Genomic DNA, 21,830 nt, shown 5'->3' with positions numbered 1-21,830 from the left:
AAATTATGCATGCTACAAAGAAAAAATACTTAAGTTTTTATCAGGCCAGTGCTATAATAGGGAAAACCCAAATCAATTAAAACTATACACCATCTTATTTGCCTGCTCGTGGAGAGTTCAAAAATCTTTGTTTCGTTTCTGTAGCTCCAACAACACGTACATTTGTTTACGATGCGGTAAACGTAAACAAGATTGTCATCATTTCTTCTACTAAACCACCTTCATATCCAAATGTAAGTTGTGGCTGCGAATGTAAGCGCCTGTAGTTTATTTTCAGTGTAGTTGCTGTACAAGTCAATTATCTTGCTCTTCCTACTGTCTAGCACTATAATTCCAAAATTACACACCACAGAAGGCTGAAACTTTGGTGATTCATTCCTTGAACACTGCAGATAATGCTAGAGAAAAAAAATTCCAAAATTGTCCACACAAGTCGGGTTTCTGCTGAGATGGTCACATACGACGAACACATATCTCTGTGTCAAAATCTTGTCAAGTAGGCTTAAGCAGAAGCGCAAAAAAGCATTCTAGAATTATAACATACATATATTTTACTTACTTCTACTACAATTAGCCTCAGTTCCATTAAATATCCCGTTACTCTGACAGATCCTCACAGCATCACCAGTAACCATATACCCCATTGCACATGAAACAGTACAGGTATCTTCATAAGAAAGAACTCCATCACCTCCCAATGGACAATCAAGCATTCCATTTATAGGATTAGCGGGCATCGGACAAGTAACTGCAAAAGACCTCATTGACTTACAAAGTGTAAAATACTATATGTTACCTCTACTACACACAGCATCAGTGCCAGTCCATGTACTATCACTCTGACAGATCCTTGTGGCAGCATCATTTAGCATATAACCAGTATCACACATGTATCTACAAGTGTCTCCAACATTAGGAACACCGTCACCTCCAAATGAACAATTGAGCATACCATTCATAGGATCATTGAGTTCGGGGCAGGCAACTGGAAAGCAACAGTGTATATAAGTGTACTGATAGTTACATAAGTACATATATAATTTGGTAGTACACCAGTTACATAACATAGTACAGTATTAACTATCCAATCTCTTCCATAACCAGTGCTAGTAAAAAACTACTCATGTAAGATTGCTATATAGTAATTTACAAACACGTGTACAATTCTGAATCATTGTTAAGATCATAGTAATAATGCCAGGGAATAAGAGTATATTTTAGTATTACTGTATATTTTATAAGGTGCAACTGTTCACCAATTTTTCACAAGGATGCTGTTCATGCAAGAACTTGCACCTTGCAGCATATACTGTAAAGGTGTATGCACAAGTAGTGGTCCATAAAACTTTACTGACAACTTTTCCTATTTTACATCAATGAAAAACAAAGAGTCATTGCTATTTAGTACATTAGAGAAACTTTAGTTAGCAATGTAGGTTATTATTTAGGAGGAGCAATGCTTGGAATAAAGTCTGGTCAGGTTCCAACCATGTGAATTAATTGCTGTGAACATGTTTTGCTGGTTGTCTTGTCATTTATGTCTTACAATACCACAAATATCAGATAGGATGAGCAGACTCTTTGGCAGACAAGAAGTCTCTGGAATCTCAAGTGAGCTGTGATACTGTAACAAGTCAATCAACTGGAGCAAACTTGAAGTAAAGTGTAGAATAACAATGTGTGATATATATCAATGTATAGCAATACTCATTCTGTATCGTGATACCAATATGCACCTCACGTATTGGTATTTTGATTGCACAATCGCGGAAATATGTAGGTTTGGTTTTGTGCAATTTACTAGACTCTTTAAGCTAGTAATATAACAGTGTAATAGAGAAATAGCTGGTACTACAGTGGAACCTCTCTATTACGGACATTTTGGGACCCAGAAATTTTGACCACTTTTTTGCTGTAATATAGAGGTTTTCCTCTTTCAGAGGTAAAAAAGTATTAACCAGACCTGTTGAGACCAAAATTCTTGTCCGTATTATGGAGGTTCTTTTTTCTATTGTGTCCTAACATACTATAAAAGTCTAGCCTTTTGGACTACAACAGTGTAGCAGCACTGTTTACCAATTTCCTGGAGTCTGTAAGCTTGTTATATAGTAGTACAACAGGATAATAACTGGTACTTGACTGTGAAAATTTATTGGATTTAAGTGGACATAAGGTTCTTCTACAATGTGCACAGTGTATTGATAACTGTATCGGTGACTACACAGCTGTTAGATACAGATATGCTCTTTCAGATATACCGCACATCACTAGTGTATAATATGGAGGTATTGTTGTTCTTGGGAATTGGAACTGGAGGCACATGTATGTATGACTTGGTAGCATGGTATATAGGTTGCGTGATCAGGTAAGGTTTTCTCTAATGAGGCTAAAGTATTAGGCTAAATTGTAATTCCTCTTGTTCCATGCTCTTAAACTTTTGGTACAACCACCCACACAACCAGAAATCCTATGGACTCTGGAAATACCTACTCATGTAGGATTAGGGTAAGTTTAGTGGGTGACTTGGTCTGGGATTCTGGAGTCAGTGTACAGTCTGATGTGCCATACATACACAAAAAGAAGAATCAATATTTCTTAACAAATATACAACAGATCTCTGAAGGTTTGATGAGGAAGTTGGTGCCAGGAAACCTTGTACCAGCTGTAAAGCATGCTATGAGCTGACTGGGAACAGTTAATACGGCCACTCGCTGACAAGGCTCAGGAAAAGCCATCAAACTTCTCACCAGTTCCCAGGATGGTTACAATGTGTGCCAGCAGGTTGGGTGTGGTCTCTGGGTACCCTCCCACAATTCATGTGTTCGTACATCAGTACACACATGTGTATACAACTGACCTGATATTAGTACAGTGTTGTTACTGGTGACACTCACGCCCACAGTTGTAGCTGTACAAGTGATATTTGCTCCATCATCCTCACTCTGAATAACTCTAGTAATAGTTTGTGTCATAATCCCATTAGCAAAACAGGGAGAAGGGCAACTCCAGCTATAAACAGTGTTTTCGTTAACAAAACTTGCTGAACAGTGCAACATCAATGTGTCCCTACCAGCCATATAAGGACCACTGGGATTAGCAATGATGATAACTGAGAACTGTCCATTAGCACCTACAAACAAGATATTGCATTAGCAGACAAAACATTTATACAATAAAATGAAACATTTGTACAGTACAGTTACATACAAATTCTCTAGTAGTTAGTACAGGCCAGTGCTGTGTTGAAACCAGCAATACGAGTCTAAGGTAAACATAATTTTTTTTATAAATGAGTAGGAATCATATAAATAAAACGTAATGAACTAAGGGAGCTACAGCTATTATAGTGGACATTTAATTCCTGCTTCAGTCTTATAGCCAGTCAACAGTACAGTCATGATAGAAGTAAGGATTAACTAACATTGCTGCAAATGTATAGGAGACCTCCTTTTCTCATGACTTTGTCCCTGTAATATTTCCAACTCTTCCCCTTATACTTGTTTGTTTACCTTATGACTGGTGAACCAGAGCATATAGCACATCAAAGAAAAGAATGATGCCTAACTTACTAAAAAATTAATTGTGTGACTAAATGCATACTCTGACTATCAATAACTGAAAAGTGACATGGTTATTCTACTTCTGTGTTCCACCCTATACAACATTATAGACGAAGAACATTATGAGAAACACCTTTGTAATCACTCCACTCAGTATATGAAAATTGCAGACTCCCAGCAAAAGGAAGTCATTATCTCACTACCCATGAACATCTACACGGTAGCTAGTGGAGTAAGAAATGTGTTGGACACAAAGGAGGATAAGGATAGTCCATGATACATGTATTGGTAGCTGTGATGGTAGGCAAAAAGCATGTTGGACCTAAGCAGGGATGTGTCCAGGTTTAGAGCAGTGGTGGCTACAACAAACAGGGATAAGTCCAGAAGAATGTGTGGGGCCTTAGTTTCCATCAGTTGGAAGTGACTTTGTAGTGGTTGGTGAGTGGTAGTGGTGGCTATTTTATTTGAGTGGTGGCTGGTCCTAACCACTGCCGGCACATCCCTGCTTAAGTGACATTGAACAGTGAAGAAATTACACGAACCTGTAGCCTTAATCATTGAGGCTGAAGGCATCAGCTCTACATGGCAGTAAATTAGAAGCACATTTGGGCTTGATTTCACTGCCAAGAAGTCAAGTTGTCATGGAGGTAAGATAAGGCTGGTGTTCCAGTGATATTTTATGGTAGGAAGTTATGATCCCTACAATACAGTACTAGTGTGTACTGTATGATTAAACCTAACTATGTCTTTGTATGTATGTCATACAGAAGATCTACATACTAAAATCTAAGTGTCCTGATTATCAAAGGTCTGCCTAAATTCTTACTCATTAAATTGTACAGTATATGAATTATGGAATTGCGTGGGTCTCCCTATTGGCAAGTGTCCACAGTATAAGGTTCCATTTAAGGCCAATTAAAATTTCTGAGTCCATCTAAATTTATGCATTTGTAGAGCAAAAATTATACACATTTTGTAATGGTAAGAGATCATGCAATCTAAGTTTTTTGCAGGTTTAAGGGTTAAATTACCAGTAATTCTCACATGCTTAAAGGACTTGCGTGGGCGAAGATCAAACAATAAGAGTGCTATTATTTCCATATAGTACTGAAAGGAGAATACAGCACTGTTGATCATGTGCTTAACATTATAAATTGCCAGAAGTAGCCAAAATGATGCTATTTATTTGTTTTATGACCAAACGTGTACTACATAGACAATTGTCTGATAGCTGAAAACTGACACAGTTCGAGTCTACAAAATGAACGCGCTCCAAACAAAGAGCACTTTAAACCAGTCAATTGTGGCAGTGCTTTAACTAGTATACATTGGTGGCATCTTTGGGCGAAATATTTCTGACCTCAAGCAGGCGGCTACTATTAGCAAGTCTTTCTTTGTTTTACAGTTTTGAATGGCAACTTAGCTAAAAGAAACTCTAGTGAAAGTTTCATAAATGTTGTCAAATTTTAGGAAATTTATTGTCACATGTTTTCGTATTAGTGACACTAATTTTTTTTATATACAGTCAATTCCAGGTTGCTTGTGAATGTAATTGAACAATTCAGATACATGATATTTGCACACATGAGCTGATTTACAACCAAGCTCCAGGACTCCTGTGAATAATACAACCAAATTACTCATCATCTTAGATTGTTAGACATTGCCAGGGGCGTACTGAGGTAGTCGTTCAGCACATTTAAACATTCAAGTAGCCTTCGTGTGATCATGTACGTGTGTGAATTAAAGTTCATTTGCACTTTGCAAGCAACTGTAGTAGATTTTGGATACTTATGAAACTGATACGTAGCTACTGTGTCAGACTTTGCTCAACAAATAAGAAAACCAATTCCAGTTTGTTCATAATTAGTGCAAGGGCTCAACAAATTCTGGTTAAATTTGGCACCTGTTGCTGTCTGTATGTTACCGATCAAACCTTTCCATTACTGTAATAACATCAAAGAGTGATCAGATGTGTTTGGACAATACAAGTTGAACCAAATGTGATATCACAAATTAACACTAATGTCCAAATGAATGAAGTTTATATCAATAGTCAAAAGTACTCAAACAACAAACCCACAGCCCAGCCATATAGTATAAAGCATTGGAGAAAGCATACAGCACTAATTAATTAACAGCCACCCCTGTAGATTATCTACATTAAGACATAGAAATTATTGTCATAAGGAACACCTTTGGATAAGAGCAGTGGCTTACATTAGAATAAGCATGCAAGTGCTGAGTGATTGTCAATGACCCAAAAACACCAAAAGTTGTGTATGAGATTCCAAACATATAAGTGGTTCAATTATATAGTATGTGCGCTTTGAGCTGAATGCTCAAAAACATTCAATAACTCATGGATGCAATTACACACGATCTTGAAATTTGGCTCATTTGTAGTACTGCTTGACCCGCTAAAAATATTTCAAAATGTTTTTGTTCAAATGTTTGACAAAATATTTATAGTCAATCAAAATTTTCACAATACATTTCCTATGGGGAAGCCATATAAGTACAGTGTCCATTACAGTCCTTTCCCGAATTTGTAATGGAGCCAAACCGTACGTATCTGTTGTTGACACCTTTGCTGTTACCACTAATCATTCGGTTGGCTGAAATTTTAACTCTGTTGAGAAAAACAATCCACTTTTAATTTTTAGCTGTTTTTCAGGATTCAGCTCAACTTGTACATAGCTTAGTATTTCAATAAATATTCGTAAATACAAGATTTATCACTTACTTGTGCAGGAGACCACAGAAACAGAAGTAAACTTTGCACAGAGAAATTCAGAAGATACCTACCAGTCAATAATCGAAACAGTCATTGTGCCCCCATCAATGTAACACATCAGAGTCATAAAATTAAGTTGCTTTTTGTCTCGCATGCCTGAACTATGAGGCTAAGTCATAGAATTCTGTAACCAGTAGACTCTGCAGAACTGAACTCGTAAAGCAAACATGTGTATGTGATTTCAATTCTAATTGAATTTCTCAAATAAGTGTACAAGTTTCCAAGCCATTGGCAACCACTTGACAACCATTGATAGAGCTCTACATACAAATGCTATTAACTCCATGATGTAACCTGATCTATAATACAGTAATATACCAGCCATGTTAGGGTTCATACTAAGAAGAGGATATAACATGATGACTAGATAAGAAAACTCAGTTAAAATCTAGCATGGCACATACCCAGATATCACCAGGACTTATTATATGGATATATGGATCTATATAAATGCATTTCTTTATCCAGTGTGCAGCATGCATCAGGGTATGTTATATGCATCATAATAGCTTGGTTTGCTTTCCAGAGAAACAGACTTTGATTCTGCAAGGCCATAGAGAATAGACATCAAGAAGACCTTGGCAGCAGGAAATCCCTTTGATTTAGTTCACTCTTTTGATGTGTTTGTGTACAAATTACTTGTTTTGTCAGTGTGACACTATTTTGTTAGCAAGGTATATTTTGTCATCTCATTTCAACCTTATATGGAAGTGTTAAGCAGCATCAAATCAATTTATCACATGGCTAATTAACAAATATAAAACAGTTTGTTACAGTGTGTCTGGATAACTTCTTCACAGTGTGTCCTATGGAGTCCTGGTAAGGACCATTTGATTCTCCATTCAATGCCAAATCACACCATATGAAGCTCACACGAGTCAAACATTTTTATAAATGGCTACTGACGTGATGCATGTGAAGTAACAGGAAATACAGTCACAGTTCTTCGTGGTGTCATAGCAAGTGAGCGATTGTTGTTACAACAATTATTGATACTTGTCTATATAGCCCAACAAATAAACTTTCCATTGATATAAGGTTTTCAGTTAATATCAATAGACAAGCTTGTCTGTGCTGGCTGTTTAGAAGCCATTCTTTAAGCATGCGTTACTTACAATATTTGTGTTTTGTGTAGTACTAAAAGCTGGAACGAAATGGAACGGGGTGTGCACCAAGTTAATAATTAATTTTGTAAAATCGTCGAAAACAAATAACAAGTTAGCGAATATAACAATAAAAAGTTACAACTAGCCACACTAAAGTAACTTAACTAACTATTGTACAACCACACTACATTACTTAACCAAAAACCTAGTGATTTAGTTGCTGCACACCCTGCTACGTCTAGTTCAAAATCTAGTTTAACTGCTATAGCCAGTAGCTATGTAAATAACTGATTTACATTTCATCAATATTCTAACCATGTATGTATACTGATTGACATGTACAACTTACTAATAATAATAATAATAATCATTCTTGGTAAACATATTCACAATACTTATGTACTGTAATATTATAAATAGTTTAATTTTGGCTACTACAAAGTCCAACTATACACAATTCAATTGGGATAGGGCAGCTTTCAACATGACTAACAGAGTAGGTGCATTAGATTCTAATTCTGTTAAGACTAGTAAATACAATCCTTCTTCCATCAAATCTAAAATAAGATTATGCGTAGCAGCTTCATTGCTCTTATTTTCTAGATCACAATTCCTTAATGTGGTACAATTGTTTGTTGGAAGTATATTATACACAGGCCATGCTGCTAAAAAGGTAATTTATATCTATACTAGTACATTGTGATACTCATAATAGGTGTACACACGACTAAACAAAGTTGGTGTGTGCGTTTCATATAGAACAGTGGTTTGATTAGTCAATAAGATAGGCAGTGGACATGATAAAATGGTTTTAAAGTGGAAAAATTATCAATAACAACTGCTAGTGAAGACCTTGAAAACGGTGACAGTAATGAGTCAGATTCCTTAGACAGTTCAGATGATAATTCTACTGATCACTATTGTATCAATTGCATGGCTTTTATTGACAACCCTAAAGCAAAAGCAAATCGATATACCATTACTGGAGATAACTTGGACAAGAGTATACAGCCTAGATTTATGACAATGGATCATCAAACTCAATCACTACATTATTTTCATTCATATGTATAACCTTGAACCGTGTCTCATTTGGTAACCTCACTGACGATGTCCCAACAAGTAGACTGTTGCAAAGTCTTAATCCTGGTGATTTTCTTCCTTCACTGTATGATTGCCAAAAGTTGTGGGATAATTACACAGTTTTGATAGCTCGAGTACTATGTGAAAATTTAAAGGCTTTTGAATCATTCAAAGATTGCGTTACTAAACATATAATGCATAAGTATTCAACTCAAATGGCTAAAATTCTGTTACTGTAAGTTGCAACTTTGCATGGTAGATGATATTGATATTAATCCTCAATAGGCATCATTAGGATTACTGTTGGAAAACAACCGTGAAGAAATGCTGGATATACTAAATATACTGCATAAGTACGTCCTGTCTAAAGGAACAACAGGTTTGAAAGTTTAACATTGGAATAAAAAGTTTTTTTATTGTGATATCACGGTAAAACTTTCTACACTTCTATTTATGAGAGATCAGCTAACAGTTGAGCGGGCTTGAAATAGTGTCAAGCCACATGCGACTGCTCCTTCAGCTACAGAAACACTAGAAGACCTACAACCAGCTGTATGTGATTGGCATGCAGAGTATATATTTTTGCAGGTGCAGTACATTATAATTTGTAATGATAAATTATGAATGCAGGTGATATTTAACAGATTATATAAACACGGTTTCAACTTGGAGAAAGGGTGTCTATTGCAACCGAGGAATTTAATTAACAGAAGAAATGTCGCTTCAGATACCACTGGAAGGTTCAATGCTAGTCAATTTTTTTGAATTAGTTGTTGAATGTCAAATCACTGCAGCTGCCATGAATTATTTTGGATTACAATCACCTATGGCACTCCAATGAAGAATAAAGTTCCTGGTAACATTCTTAATAAAGATAAATGGAAAACATTAAAAAGGATAGTTAATGATATAGTGGACCATTATGTAGTCACTCATGAAATAGATCAAGTATCACAACATCACCCTCTGCAGCTCTCTGCTGAATCCAACCCACACCAAGCACAGATTCAAAGTGAGCATTCATATGCATCACCATATGAATTGCATTCAAACAGAATTATAGTGGAACATAATTATATTTATGATGGGCAACCCTCCATAAAAAAGAGACGTGTTTTACCGACATCAATAGCTTATAACCAACCATCCATATCATCAAGACAGACTGCACCTGATGGTGCATTTGAATATGCATGTACAGCATGAAAATGAAGGTGACGGTGAAAGGATTATACGATGCTGGAAAATGATGTTGTATTCCTTTCATGGTAAACGTACAGAGTACACACTTGAAGCCATTCACCTGCAAGCTGCAGTTAATGCTTGTGTTTCTCCATGTCTACGCGAGGAGTTAATTTGGTGCCGTGTAGTCAATACATGTGGTGGATTAGGGAATAACCTCCCAACTGACTTGTTCATGGAACATTTAAACAGAACACTCAAGGACTACATTAGAGGACTAGGTCCAAATGCATCAGAAAAAAAAACATGGTGCAAGTGAGTAAGTCTCTTCACAGCTTAATAGACAGTACCAAGTATTTTGATGACATAACTGAAATTAGTCCTGATTTTCTGTCTCATACCAAACATTGCAATAGCAAAGATGTAGAAATGATTTTAAAAGAATTAGCTACTGGATCAAGGGTGTTTGACTATATACCAGGGTGCTTTCACGAGTCGTTTAAATCCTTAAAAGCCCACATCTCCAAACATCTTGATACACATGACTTAATAAATACAATAAAGCGAAACCAACAATCTATTGCAGACCACATGGACTTGATACTTTCACAAGAAAGAAGACAAAACCGAATAATTGTATATACTGAATGTTGTAATACAGGCATGAGCAGGGTGAATACAATACATTAATGTTACTTGAAAAGTTGTAGAGTTTGTAATATTTCAGTACAATATTTATATGATCTTATTCCAAGGTCTAGCAACTTCTGTTCAGTGTCCATATCATGAAAGTTATTGATTATGTACATAATAGCTCCATAGTTCAACCCAGTGCAAACTTCCTCTCCCACCAGCAAGTATGAGCTGTTTGAGGATGACTGACACCATTGTTGTCTGAGGGAAATTAATGATTGATGTAACTGCTTCTGATGGTCTTCTGTCAGGGTACAACTACTAGCAGTGCAAATAGCTGACTTTTCCCCACCGCCATAGGAAACCACACCAACAGGTCTGCTAACACAGCTAGGGCAGCTACACAAAACCTGGTACATATATCACAACATGTGTGAGGATCACATTTTTCAAAGTTGGGATCCTTTTTAACTTCACTCATCAAGACCTGACATCTACACTTTTCAACATTTCTACAATAATATTTCATAATATCTTGTGTATTGCTGGACAAATACTTCTTTTGGTAATAGAGAACTGCATGTGCTTTCTGTTTGTCACGGCCAGCATGGCCTGTTTCTTGCACATAAAGTTCAGTATCTGTGGGGAGCCCCAATGAATGATTCTCCTAATATTAGGATAATCAAGCCCCATTCCAAATGCCACAGTTGCAAATATGATGCGAATGAACCCATCTGGTTTGGTGAAATCTGCTACAATTTTAGCCTTTGTACGTATTTTCTGCCGTACAACCATCAAATTTGTCACAAATATGCCCTCTAGCCCCCTTTTGTTGAATGCAAACAAACAATTACGATCATATAGACCAAGCACCATATTCTGAAATGAAGTTATCATTTCTTCATAGCTCCGACAAAATACAATACACCTATCACTTTCTATCCCATTTTTCAATAGCCCATCAATCAATGGCTGCAGCATTTCCATGTATGAAGCTGGTTTTTCTAATACTGAATAATGCAAATTGGGATTATTAGGCAGGTGGATAATTTCATGACAGCTGTACATTTCCAGGGATTCAATAATTGTTACACGGGTCAAGTGGTTTGCAGTAGCAGTTCGGGCCATCATGTTGACTTTCACTAGTATCATTGATCACATTTGGCCTATGTTAGCGAACTCTTGGCGAAAATCTTTTCCACTGAAACAGGACACATGTAGTCATACACATATATTATAGAGGTCAACTATACATGACATGACATAGTTTAATTCAAATTACTGTTAGCTATAAATATACAACTGTACAGATATTGCACAGGTATAAATCATACAAAAACAATCAACAATGGGAGAGTTTATTTACACTACCAATGGAATAAATGTGTTTTACGGAAATGAAATCTACGGTATCCCATAGTAAATTACAGAAGCAAATTTTTGAGTGATTAGCTGGGTCATCTTAAAATGGTGGAACAAGGCCACTTCCATTGAGACCATAGTTTCCCAATCACCCCTCATTTTCGCCGATAATCACTAGCTGTTAACTAATGTTGTAATTGTAATTACTGTCTACAAATACCATGTACAAAACACCCGACTATATAAATTTCAAATGTAATTTTGAACCCTATAAACACCACAACACGTACACCTGTCTTAGTAATTTTGAGCTGTGCACCGTATTATTGATATTTTCCAATGGCATCTCTGTGTAAACAGAAAGTATCAAAGTACTGTTCAAAAGCAAGCCATAAATAAGTAGGCGATTTGAAAAGAATCACTAACTACCATGGCTGCAAAATATGACATTATTGAACTGTACCATATCATACTGCAACACTGGAGGTTGTTAGCTCACAAAAAGGCTACTTGAATTCTGAGAATTTAAGATACTCGAAAACACAGGCCAGTCATACAGTTCAATAATAGTAAGTCTTCCACCTGTACCAAACAAATCAGGACATTTACAGGAAACTAGTAAACCACAGTCTCATTTGGAGTGGCCTAAAATAATTGGTAGGGATGTGCATCTTACCATTTAGAGATCAAATGAGCTTGACCAACAACGATGCCTGATAAACTGTCACAGAAAATACTGCAGGTAAACAGTTCCCTATGAACCAGCAGGGATTCTGGACTCATGTACAACAACTGGTACTTTCCCAATGCTACTCCGTCACCCAGGTCCTTGCCTTTGATATACATCACTTGTAAACCCTTCTTCGTGAACGATTGGACTTGATCAAGTATTAAAGATGTCAATGGTGTTATACACACAACAGTGGTGTGGGACTGAGCATGACCAGCAGTAGCACACTCTTTGTACTTTCTGATGTAGTCAAATACTAGTGGTAATAATGCATAACACACGCTTTTCCCACTTCCTGTTGGCAGCGATATGAAGATATCTCTTCCCTGAACAAAATTATACACTGCTTCAAATTGCTCTATCGATGCGTTATTATATCCCAGAAACTACACGGCTGAATTGATACACTCAGATATCACGCTATCAGGTAAGCACACTTCAAAATGAGGTATAAATGTGAGTTTATCCTCCAGCTCCATAGTCACATACAAACCGCTTCTAATAGTTCTACATGGATTGATTTGATAGGCTAAGTTTTTAAAATGGTGCAGGGCCCAAAACTTACACATATGTCACCAGACCCTACTCAATGCAGTGGGTGGGGTCTGGGCACAAGACTAGAATGTCTATAGAGGTTATCTGTTTGACGTCACACTAAATATTTTTCATATCATCACAGGTTATCTTTGTGAATGTGAGGCAAGAGTGAGTTACAAGCCGAAAAACACTAGTGAAAATAAGAAAGCTGTAGTGCATTTGTTATGTCATTCATTGCTTAGTAATATCGCTTTGCAGCTGGAAAAATAACAGGGCCATTAAACTCCAGCTGCTCACTGGCTTGTACCCCTGAATTTACCCAGTCTCCACTATTCCTGCTCTTCAATTGGCTATTAATATAAGTAACTCACTCGGTGTAGCAATTCCCCCAAGTCACTCTTCAATTGTGCAAAGTCGCAAAAAGTTTCAATTTCTCGCATGGGTCCCATTGATTTATGCCTCAAAAAACATGGTAGCTAGTAACTGTTACTAACTAAAAATGACATAAACGGATAACCTCTATAAGTAGAAGGAAATGAACTCTAGCACAATTCTAGTCACTGTGTGTCAGTTGGAAACGGTGCAAAATCTGTTTAAAATGATTTTTCTACTTGGCGCGTGCTCCAATTGGTTCTGTTCTGTTCCATTCTATTCCAGCTTTTAGCACTACCCATGCGTTTTACATGTTTTAAAAAAACAGCTGATATATCGGCCTATGCAGCTTTAAAGGTTAACAATTATTTTGCTCAATGCCAAAGTAGGGACTTTCCCACTGAGCTATGCTGTAATACCATCATTTATCTCTTATTTCACTATTTTTTTGTTGCATAGATTCCCACTTCATTTTTAAATTTAAATTTTAAAAAAAATACTAATTTCTATATTAAAACTGGGATTAAATATGCAACTACAGTCATTGAAAAACTATTAGCGGAAAGAATCCGAAGATACCGAAGTTGTAATTTTCTGAAGCTCCCTAAAATTCCCACTCATTTGTCTTTATTGAGTTATGCTTGCCTGAAGGCATCAGGTAGGCATTTAGTCAATCAGTAGAAAATAGCCTTTTAAAATTTTTTGTAGCAACTAATTGGAAGCACTTTTTTGCTGCTTTAAAGATATATACGTGTATATACAAGTAGAAGGAAAAATTAGGAATTTTAAGCTGGATTAGGGATCAAAGAAGAAAAAGGCAGGGAAACAAGGGAACAGCTGAAAGTTGTGAAACAAGGGAAGTTGCCTATTCCTGCAGATATACTAGTGGACATCTAATCCCTACTCTTCAGTCTATAACCATGACTGAATTAGGGATTACATGTCCACTAGTATATCTGTAGGTATAGGCAACTTCCCTTGTTTCACAACTTTCAGCTGTTCCCTTGTTTCCCTGCTTTTTTGTTCTTTGATCCCTAATCCAGCTTAAATGGTACAAGGCAATCCATAAAATAATTTTGCGACTAAACACGTGCCACAATAATCAATTATGCGCTGAAAAGTGAGGTGGCCATTACACTTCGTTTGTAGCTATGCTCCGCTCATTACACAGTGTTACAAACGAAGAACAGTACAAGAAACTTCTTTGCAATGAATCCAGTCGCTACGGAAAATGCAGGTGAAAAGCATGACACAGCCAGAGGGAAGCCATATCATGCTATTGCAAATCAACACCTTGCATTGTCAGTATAAAGAACTAGAACACAAAGGAGGACAAAAGTAAGTCCATGATACGTGCATTGTACATACTGTGGTTGGCGAAAAGGCACCTCTCAGGATGAAGTAACGTCGAACAGTGAAAAAATCAAGCCCGTAGCCTTACCCATTGTCGAGTTATGTTTGGCTGAAGGCATCAGTTAGTTAGTTAGTCAGAATAAAATTCTGTTAAATAGATAATTTTAAAAACCTGTAGAAACTTGTTGGAAGGGTTTGGGGGTGACTCTGAAGGCATTTTGGGGCTTGGCTATACCTAACCAATACTGCCAAGCTGTTATGAAGGAAATTTGAGGTTAGTTTTAGGGTGATATTTTTGGGCAAGAAAGCCCAAAACTGCATGATCCCTAATATACAGTACTACCATACTGTATGATAAGACTTGCATGGGAAGATCACAGCAAAAAATGGTTCTATAAAAGTCATACAGAATGCAACTGTTCTATGTTGGGCAGTTATAGAACACTTTAATAGACCCACAGTTTAATATCAGGTAGTTATAGAACTGACAGGCCTATTTGCAGGCTAATAGCCTGCTTTGAGTGATTAATCTACTCATTCTGGCCAGTACAACCAAGCCAATCTAGGCTAATAGTCTGTATTGCGCTGGTTGACCAGTCAACCCAACCAGTAAGAATAAAACCACTGGATTCAATTTGTAGACATACGTACTTGGGAGATTTTGATGATGGTTGCTTGCAGTTGGAGGCAGTGAACGTTCTTACTAAATTAGTTCACATAAACGAATGAGTCCTAGGAATATCACAGAAATATGCTTATTAAGTACCACAGTCAAAAATTTTTAATCATTGAGAAGACGGACCATCCTCTTGCTCATAATGCAGGCACAATGTCTACTTTACTGATGATAAGACTACTCCGTAAGTTTTGTGTGTCATGTTTGTACCTCAAGTTGACAATTCTCTATAAAAGTTAAAGCACTGTGCTATATTTGTCTCTTCACCACACCCTCGTGCCATATTTTTGTAGTGCATGAGCGTAAGCGGTACTTAACTGGTTTAATGTATGAATCTAGAGTTGTAATCAATAACCGTTTAACACTGTTTATCATGATCTGGAACACCACAATGGCAGTGAGAAAACTAGCGCTTACTCGTGATTAGCAGAAGGTTAATTTGTAGCCAATAACATGAGTTATCACATAATTTGTGATCTGTCAGACCAGAATTCAGTTAGTAGTGGGAGAGGAGGACGAAGAGAATGACCGAGGAAGGCTATGGTTACAGTGTACAAGAGTAATGAACAATTAGTATAGTATTATTCACGAGTGTGGCCATCAGTGCGACAAAGTTGAAGGTGTTAGGGCCACTAAATCTAACCTAGAAGTTACTGGACTTACAATGATGGACAGTTTAGTGAACAATTTAAGACTGAACGGTATAATTATTGTAGTGGAATTAAGAGCATTTGTATATGTAGCCATTAATTTGCTGTCAATTGCTATGGTAATGTTGTTGACAGCTTTGCTAGTGGACGTAATTGTGGTCATCTGTGGGTCGTGTTTATGGTTGTGTCACATAATGTGCTTTACTACCATACAAAAGAAAACAAAGCAGACTTTGATGGAAAATATAGCACAGTATGGAATATAAAAGCACACTTTTCCCTTTAGATGGTATCATACATTAAAATATACTTTAAATTAACAATTTTTAAAATACTAGTTTGTTCAATTTTTTTTTGTTTGTTTGTTTGCTGTACTATATAGATAACAGCTAGCTGTAGCAAATAAGAAACACACACATAACAATCACAAAGCGACATAAAAACTACGTAGCTAGCTATTAAGTTCCTGTACAGCTTATCAAAGTATGTACTGTGCCAAAATTGGAAGCACATAAGCCCGTAGTAGTGTGCATAGCTTACCTTGGGGTAGCAGTGGCACTCAGATCTATGACCTGTCTCAGTACGATGGTCCGCGTTCTATTCGCCCGGGCCGGAAGTTGTTTGAACAAACAGGCCCTTTCAGTTGTCTGGAGCTTAGTCTCGGCTGTCCAGCACTGAGTGGCTGAGTCAGTGTGTTCACAAGAACAAGCCGTCGAGTATCAGTCCGTCTATAAAGTAACAAATCTCTTCGTCAATTGCAGTCCAGGTGTTGGCAAAAGTTGAAGTGATAACTCAGCAGCCTTAACATTTCATGTGCAACACTTGAAATTATAAGCGCCCCGCTCTTTCAGCAGCATAAGCACTTTCTGAAATAATTTTGTGGTATCTACAGAAAAGTGTTGAAACGGAAAATTAATGCCTCGGTTTGGTTTCGATGCTTGAAGAAGACAACCAACCTGATTGAAGATAAAAGGAAAGACAAGGCACACAGGGCGTACACTCATCAGAACCCCAAAAGGTACATCCCATCAGTGAGTTTGTTGTTGTGATGTAAAATGGTGACCGTGCACTGCTTCGTTTGGGCTCTAGGCTTGCGACTGTGGTCAGTGAGTGAGACAAGATTTCAAGTTTTGGAGATTTAAAAAAAAATTCTATATCCGGTCACCAGTAAGTGTTTTCTTGTTTTTAATGCTGTATTTCATGCTAGATGGACTAATATTGTTCCGTAAGGTTTTCATGGCGTAAGATGTCTCAAGGATGATATTTAAAGGTGACATTTTAGTCAGCTCGCATCATTTTCGGTAGGATCCCTACTTAAACAGTACTACCGTACTGTTTGATACATGTACATGTTTGATCTAAGTTCCCACTTGATCTTCAATCTGATTATCATTTTACCAAAAAGGGTTTATTCCACTACAGTTTACTGAGGTATGCATGAAAATCCATATAGGTGGTAGTGCACAATTGACTGCACCATTAGAGCATCTTGGTTTTTGTGATATAATTCCTTGACTTATAATCTCTGAAAGAGTTCACGTTGATAGTTCACCAAGTTCTGAACTATGTAGATGGTTTAGACAGTAGTTGTGAGAACAAATTTCACTAGTGATTTTTGAATCATACAGAACAAGGGACTGTACGATTTGATTAACACACAAATGTAATTATTATAAGGTACACCTTTATTACACATTTAGCCGTGGTACCACATAACGATCACACTCTGACAGGTCCTCACTACCATTAACCATATACCCATCATTACATGTAGAGGTACAAGTATCTTCAAAAGAAAGATTCCATTCATTGGATCAGTGGGCACTGTACAGGGAGCTGCATGAAAATGACTTGTCAAATAGGCTTCAGCAGAAGCACAAAGAAGTACTCTTGAGTTATAACATATATATTTTTCTTACTTCTACTACAACTAGCCTCAGTTCCACTAAATGTCCCATCACTCTGGCAGGTCCTCATGGCAGCACCATTTACCATATGCCCCATTGTACATGTAAGGGTACAAGTATCTTCAAAAGAAAGAACTCCATCATCCCCCAGTGAACAATTGATCATTCCATTCATTGGATCAGTAGGCATTGTACAGGTATCTGTATAAAAATGAGGTTTAAGCAAAAGCACAAATAAGCACTCCTGAGTTATAAAATCGTCTGCTTTACTTACTTCTTCTACAACTAGCGTCGGTTCCATTGAACATCCCGTTACTCTGACAGATCCTCACAGCATCACCAGTAACCATATACCCCATTGCACATGAAACAGTACAAGTATCTTCATAAGAAAGAACTCCATCACCTCCCAATGGACAATCAAGCATTCCATTTATAGGATTAGCGGGCATTGGACAAGTAACTGCAAAAGACCTCAATGACTTACAAAGTGTAAAATACTATATGTTACCTCTACTACACACAGCATCAGTGCCAGTCCATGTACTATCACTCTGACAGATCCTTGTGGCAGCATCATTTAGCATATAACCAGTATCACACATGTATCTACAAGTGTCTCCAACATTAGGAACACCGTCACCTCCAAATGAACAATTGAGCATACCATTCATAGGATCATTGAGTTCGGGGCAGGCAACTGGAAAGCAACAGTGTATATAAGTGTACTGATAGTTACATAATTACATAAGTACATATATAATTTGGTAGTACGCAAGTTACATAACATAGTACAGTATTAACTATCCAATCTCTTCCATAACCAGTGCTAGTAAAAAACTACTCATGTAAGATTGCTAGCAATTTACAAACACGTGTACAATTTTGAATCATTGTTAATATCATAGCCAGGGAATAAGAGTATATTTTAGTATTACTGTTCATTTTGCAAGGTGCAACTGTTCACCAATTTTCACAAGGATGCTTTTCAAGCAAGAACTTACACCTTGCAGCATATACAGATAAAGGTGTATGCACAAGTAGTGGTCCATAAAACTTTTATTGACAGCAGTGAAAAGCAAAAAGTAATAGCTATTTAGTACATTAGAGAAACTTCAGTTAGCAATGTAGGTTATTATTTAGGAGGAGCAATGCTTGGAATAAAGTCTGGTCAGGTTCCAACCATGTGAATTAATTGCTATGAACATGTTTTGCTAGTTGTATGTCTTGTCATTTACATATTTACAATACCACAAATATATCAGATAGGGTGAGCAAACTCTTTGGTAGACAACGGGTCTCTGTAATCTCAAGTGAGCTGTGATACTGTAACAAGTCAATTAACTTGAAGGAAAGTGTACAAGTAATAGTTGTAACACACCCATGAGGTTTGTATCTGATTTGTAAACACAACACCCGAGGGCTGCAGGCCCAAGGGTGGAGTGTTTACAAATCAGATACAAATCCGAATGGGTGTGTTCTAACTGATCTGTGGTATGGGGCATGCGCAGATCAAAGGCGCCCATTTGTAACATGGAATGAGCAAGAACGCAAGGCTAATATTGGCTACCGCTGAGCGCTGTGTACAAGGAACAATTTTACTCACTAATTACTGTCTTGATGGTTAGTTAGTTCATTGTTAGCTAGTTTATTCATTGGTAGTGTGTTTGTTATGCACAAGCGCGAAGTGCCATCATTGATGCCAATTACTCCAACCATTGTACAGTTTCCGCATCATTTAGATGGGTGTAGCTGAAGTGTCTGATATTCATTGTTAAGTGGTGCAGCGCTATAATAGTTTTGGTTAGCTTAATTTATAGAGCAGTTTCAAAACCATGGTAACCTAAAATTATGCAATGGACTACACCCAAATCACCATGTTTTTATACCAGACTGTTAGATGTTGTAAATTGAATTCCTCGCTAAATTCATGCCAAGACTTATTAATATGTAAGTAAAATAGATGCCAGTGATAGAATAAATATGTAGATGAGTTATTAGACATTAAAAGATCCGTACTGCCTCCCAACAGGGCAGTTTCGTAGGAAAAAGAATTGCGTAAAGGTGGATTAGGCCAAATTACGATCTATTCACCGCCCAAAGGTGGTTAAAACTAGGGGAAACTTGCAGTATAGGTCTTTATCCAGCACCACAGCATCGTACAGCCACATCCTGCCATCCCCGAGTTAGCCAGAATCACTCATGTGCTGGGATTGCCATTTCATGTGAAAAAGTAGACAGCAAAATAAGACCGTTAAACTTTAACTGATGGTTGATTTTGACAATAAAACTTTACTCTAGCAAAATTCGTCACTAAGAGTCTTCTTTTGCTGGCGTTTTATCACAGATTGGTAATACGCCATCACCGGTCTCATGCCTTTCAGGAGCTCTGGCTAATCCAGGGATAGCTGGCTGTGGCTGTACGCTGCTGTGGTGCTGGATAAAGACCTATACGGCAAATCCCCCCTAGTTTTAACCACCTTTGGGCAGTGAATAGGTCGTAATTTGGCCTAATCCATCTTTACGCATTTCTCTTTCCTACGAAACTGCCCTGTTGGGAGGCAGTACGGATCTTTTATTACCTAATAACTCACCTACATATTTTATTCTAGCACTGGCATCTATTTTACTTACATATTAATAAGTCTTGGTATGAATTTAACAGAATTTAATAACTTGCAACATCAAACAGTCTGGTACAAAAACATGGCAATTTGGGTGGGGCCCATTGCATAATTTTTGGTTACCATGATTTTGAAACTGCTCTATTGGCGAACGAGCGTGTGGTAGATTACCAGGCTCAGCTCAGCAGTTGTACTGCTTCCCATTCATTCAGACGAGTGCAGTGTTGTGTGTTCATTTGTTCCAGAACAATTTACCTCCTTGTCAGTCCTTGACATTATTAGCCTTGCATTGTGACTTTCTGTGTTGGTCTGGTGTATGGTTTTGTTTGAAGTCTTTGAACTAACTAGTGGCCAGACTGTGTGGCCAAAAGGAGGTACTTAGCCATGTTACAATTATTTGTAAACTGGTTTACAACTGATTTGTAACACTGGCGGCAGCCTTTGATCTGTCCCACACACCATACTACAATAGTGATTTGTGATACATATCAAGACACACGAAGTCGGCGCGCCACACTGTGAGTATATTAACAGGAAGAAAGAAAACGCAATTTTCACACCTATGCAGCTCTGTGATCCCTTACCTGATTGGAACAAAATTTGCTACAGACGTGCCAGCCAGTTATGGGAGTCTACATACCAAATTTGAAGAAAATCGGTCCAGCCATTGCCGAGATACGAGCGAACAAAATTTCGTTTTAATTTCTTCGTTTTTTTTTCTTCTACTTCTTCATTTCGCACACTTTGCAAAATCCGCCATAAAACACGAATGCGTGCTTCAATCGGGCTGAAATTTGGGACACATGAAGGGCTCATTAAGGCGGATCTCAGTACCAACTTTGGTAGAAATTCGATGGACATTCACGGAGTTATGATCGATTATTCGCGTAAAATAAGGTCGAAGGTCTGTCACGCCCACAGGGTAAACCCCTTGAAGGAATGAGTTGAAAATTGCTATGTAAATGGAGTAACCATCGTAGGAGTGCCTTTATGTGGTTTGAAGAGAATCGAAATAAAGACCATGGAGATATGACACAAAACCCAACCTGTGTCACAATTATGCAATCGATTTTTATGAATAAAAAAACTATTAGTTTTCACGCCTACCAGGCAAACCGCTTAGAGCAATGAGCGGAAAATTGGTGTGTAGCTGGAATAATCATCATAGAAAGTCCTTACAGTAGTACAGAAGAATCGGATTACAAACCACTGAGTCATGATTCGAAAGCCAACTACGTGTTACAAATGCGAGATCGAG

At 37.4% G+C, this 21,830-nt stretch overlaps 1 protein-coding gene across 1 annotated transcript in view; it reads right to left on the bottom strand.

Annotated features, from left to right (window-relative positions):
- LOC136255724 (uncharacterized) overlaps positions 1-21,830 on the bottom strand; it is a 164,386-nt gene that overhangs the window by 93,757 nt on the left and 48,799 nt on the right. Inside the window, exons 11-16 of the mRNA XM_066048559.1 lie at positions 18,460-18,648; positions 18,223-18,411; positions 17,961-18,149; positions 2,858-3,130; positions 797-985; positions 560-748 (exon numbers count right to left, since the gene is read on the bottom strand). Coding sequence (XP_065904631.1) covers positions 560-748; positions 797-985; positions 2,858-3,130; positions 17,961-18,149; positions 18,223-18,411; positions 18,460-18,648 — 1,218 coding nt within the window. The remainder of the gene's footprint in view (positions 1-559; positions 749-796; positions 986-2,857; positions 3,131-17,960; positions 18,150-18,222; positions 18,412-18,459; positions 18,649-21,830) is intronic.

The sequence above is a fragment of the Dysidea avara genome, chromosome 5, assembly GCF_963678975.1.
Source record: "Dysidea avara chromosome 5, odDysAvar1.4, whole genome shotgun sequence".
NCBI classification, from domain to species: domain Eukaryota; kingdom Metazoa; phylum Porifera; class Demospongiae; order Dictyoceratida; family Dysideidae; genus Dysidea; species Dysidea avara.
The sequence above is the reverse complement of the archived record's forward strand: the minus strand, read 5'-3'. Positions and strand labels throughout refer to the sequence as shown.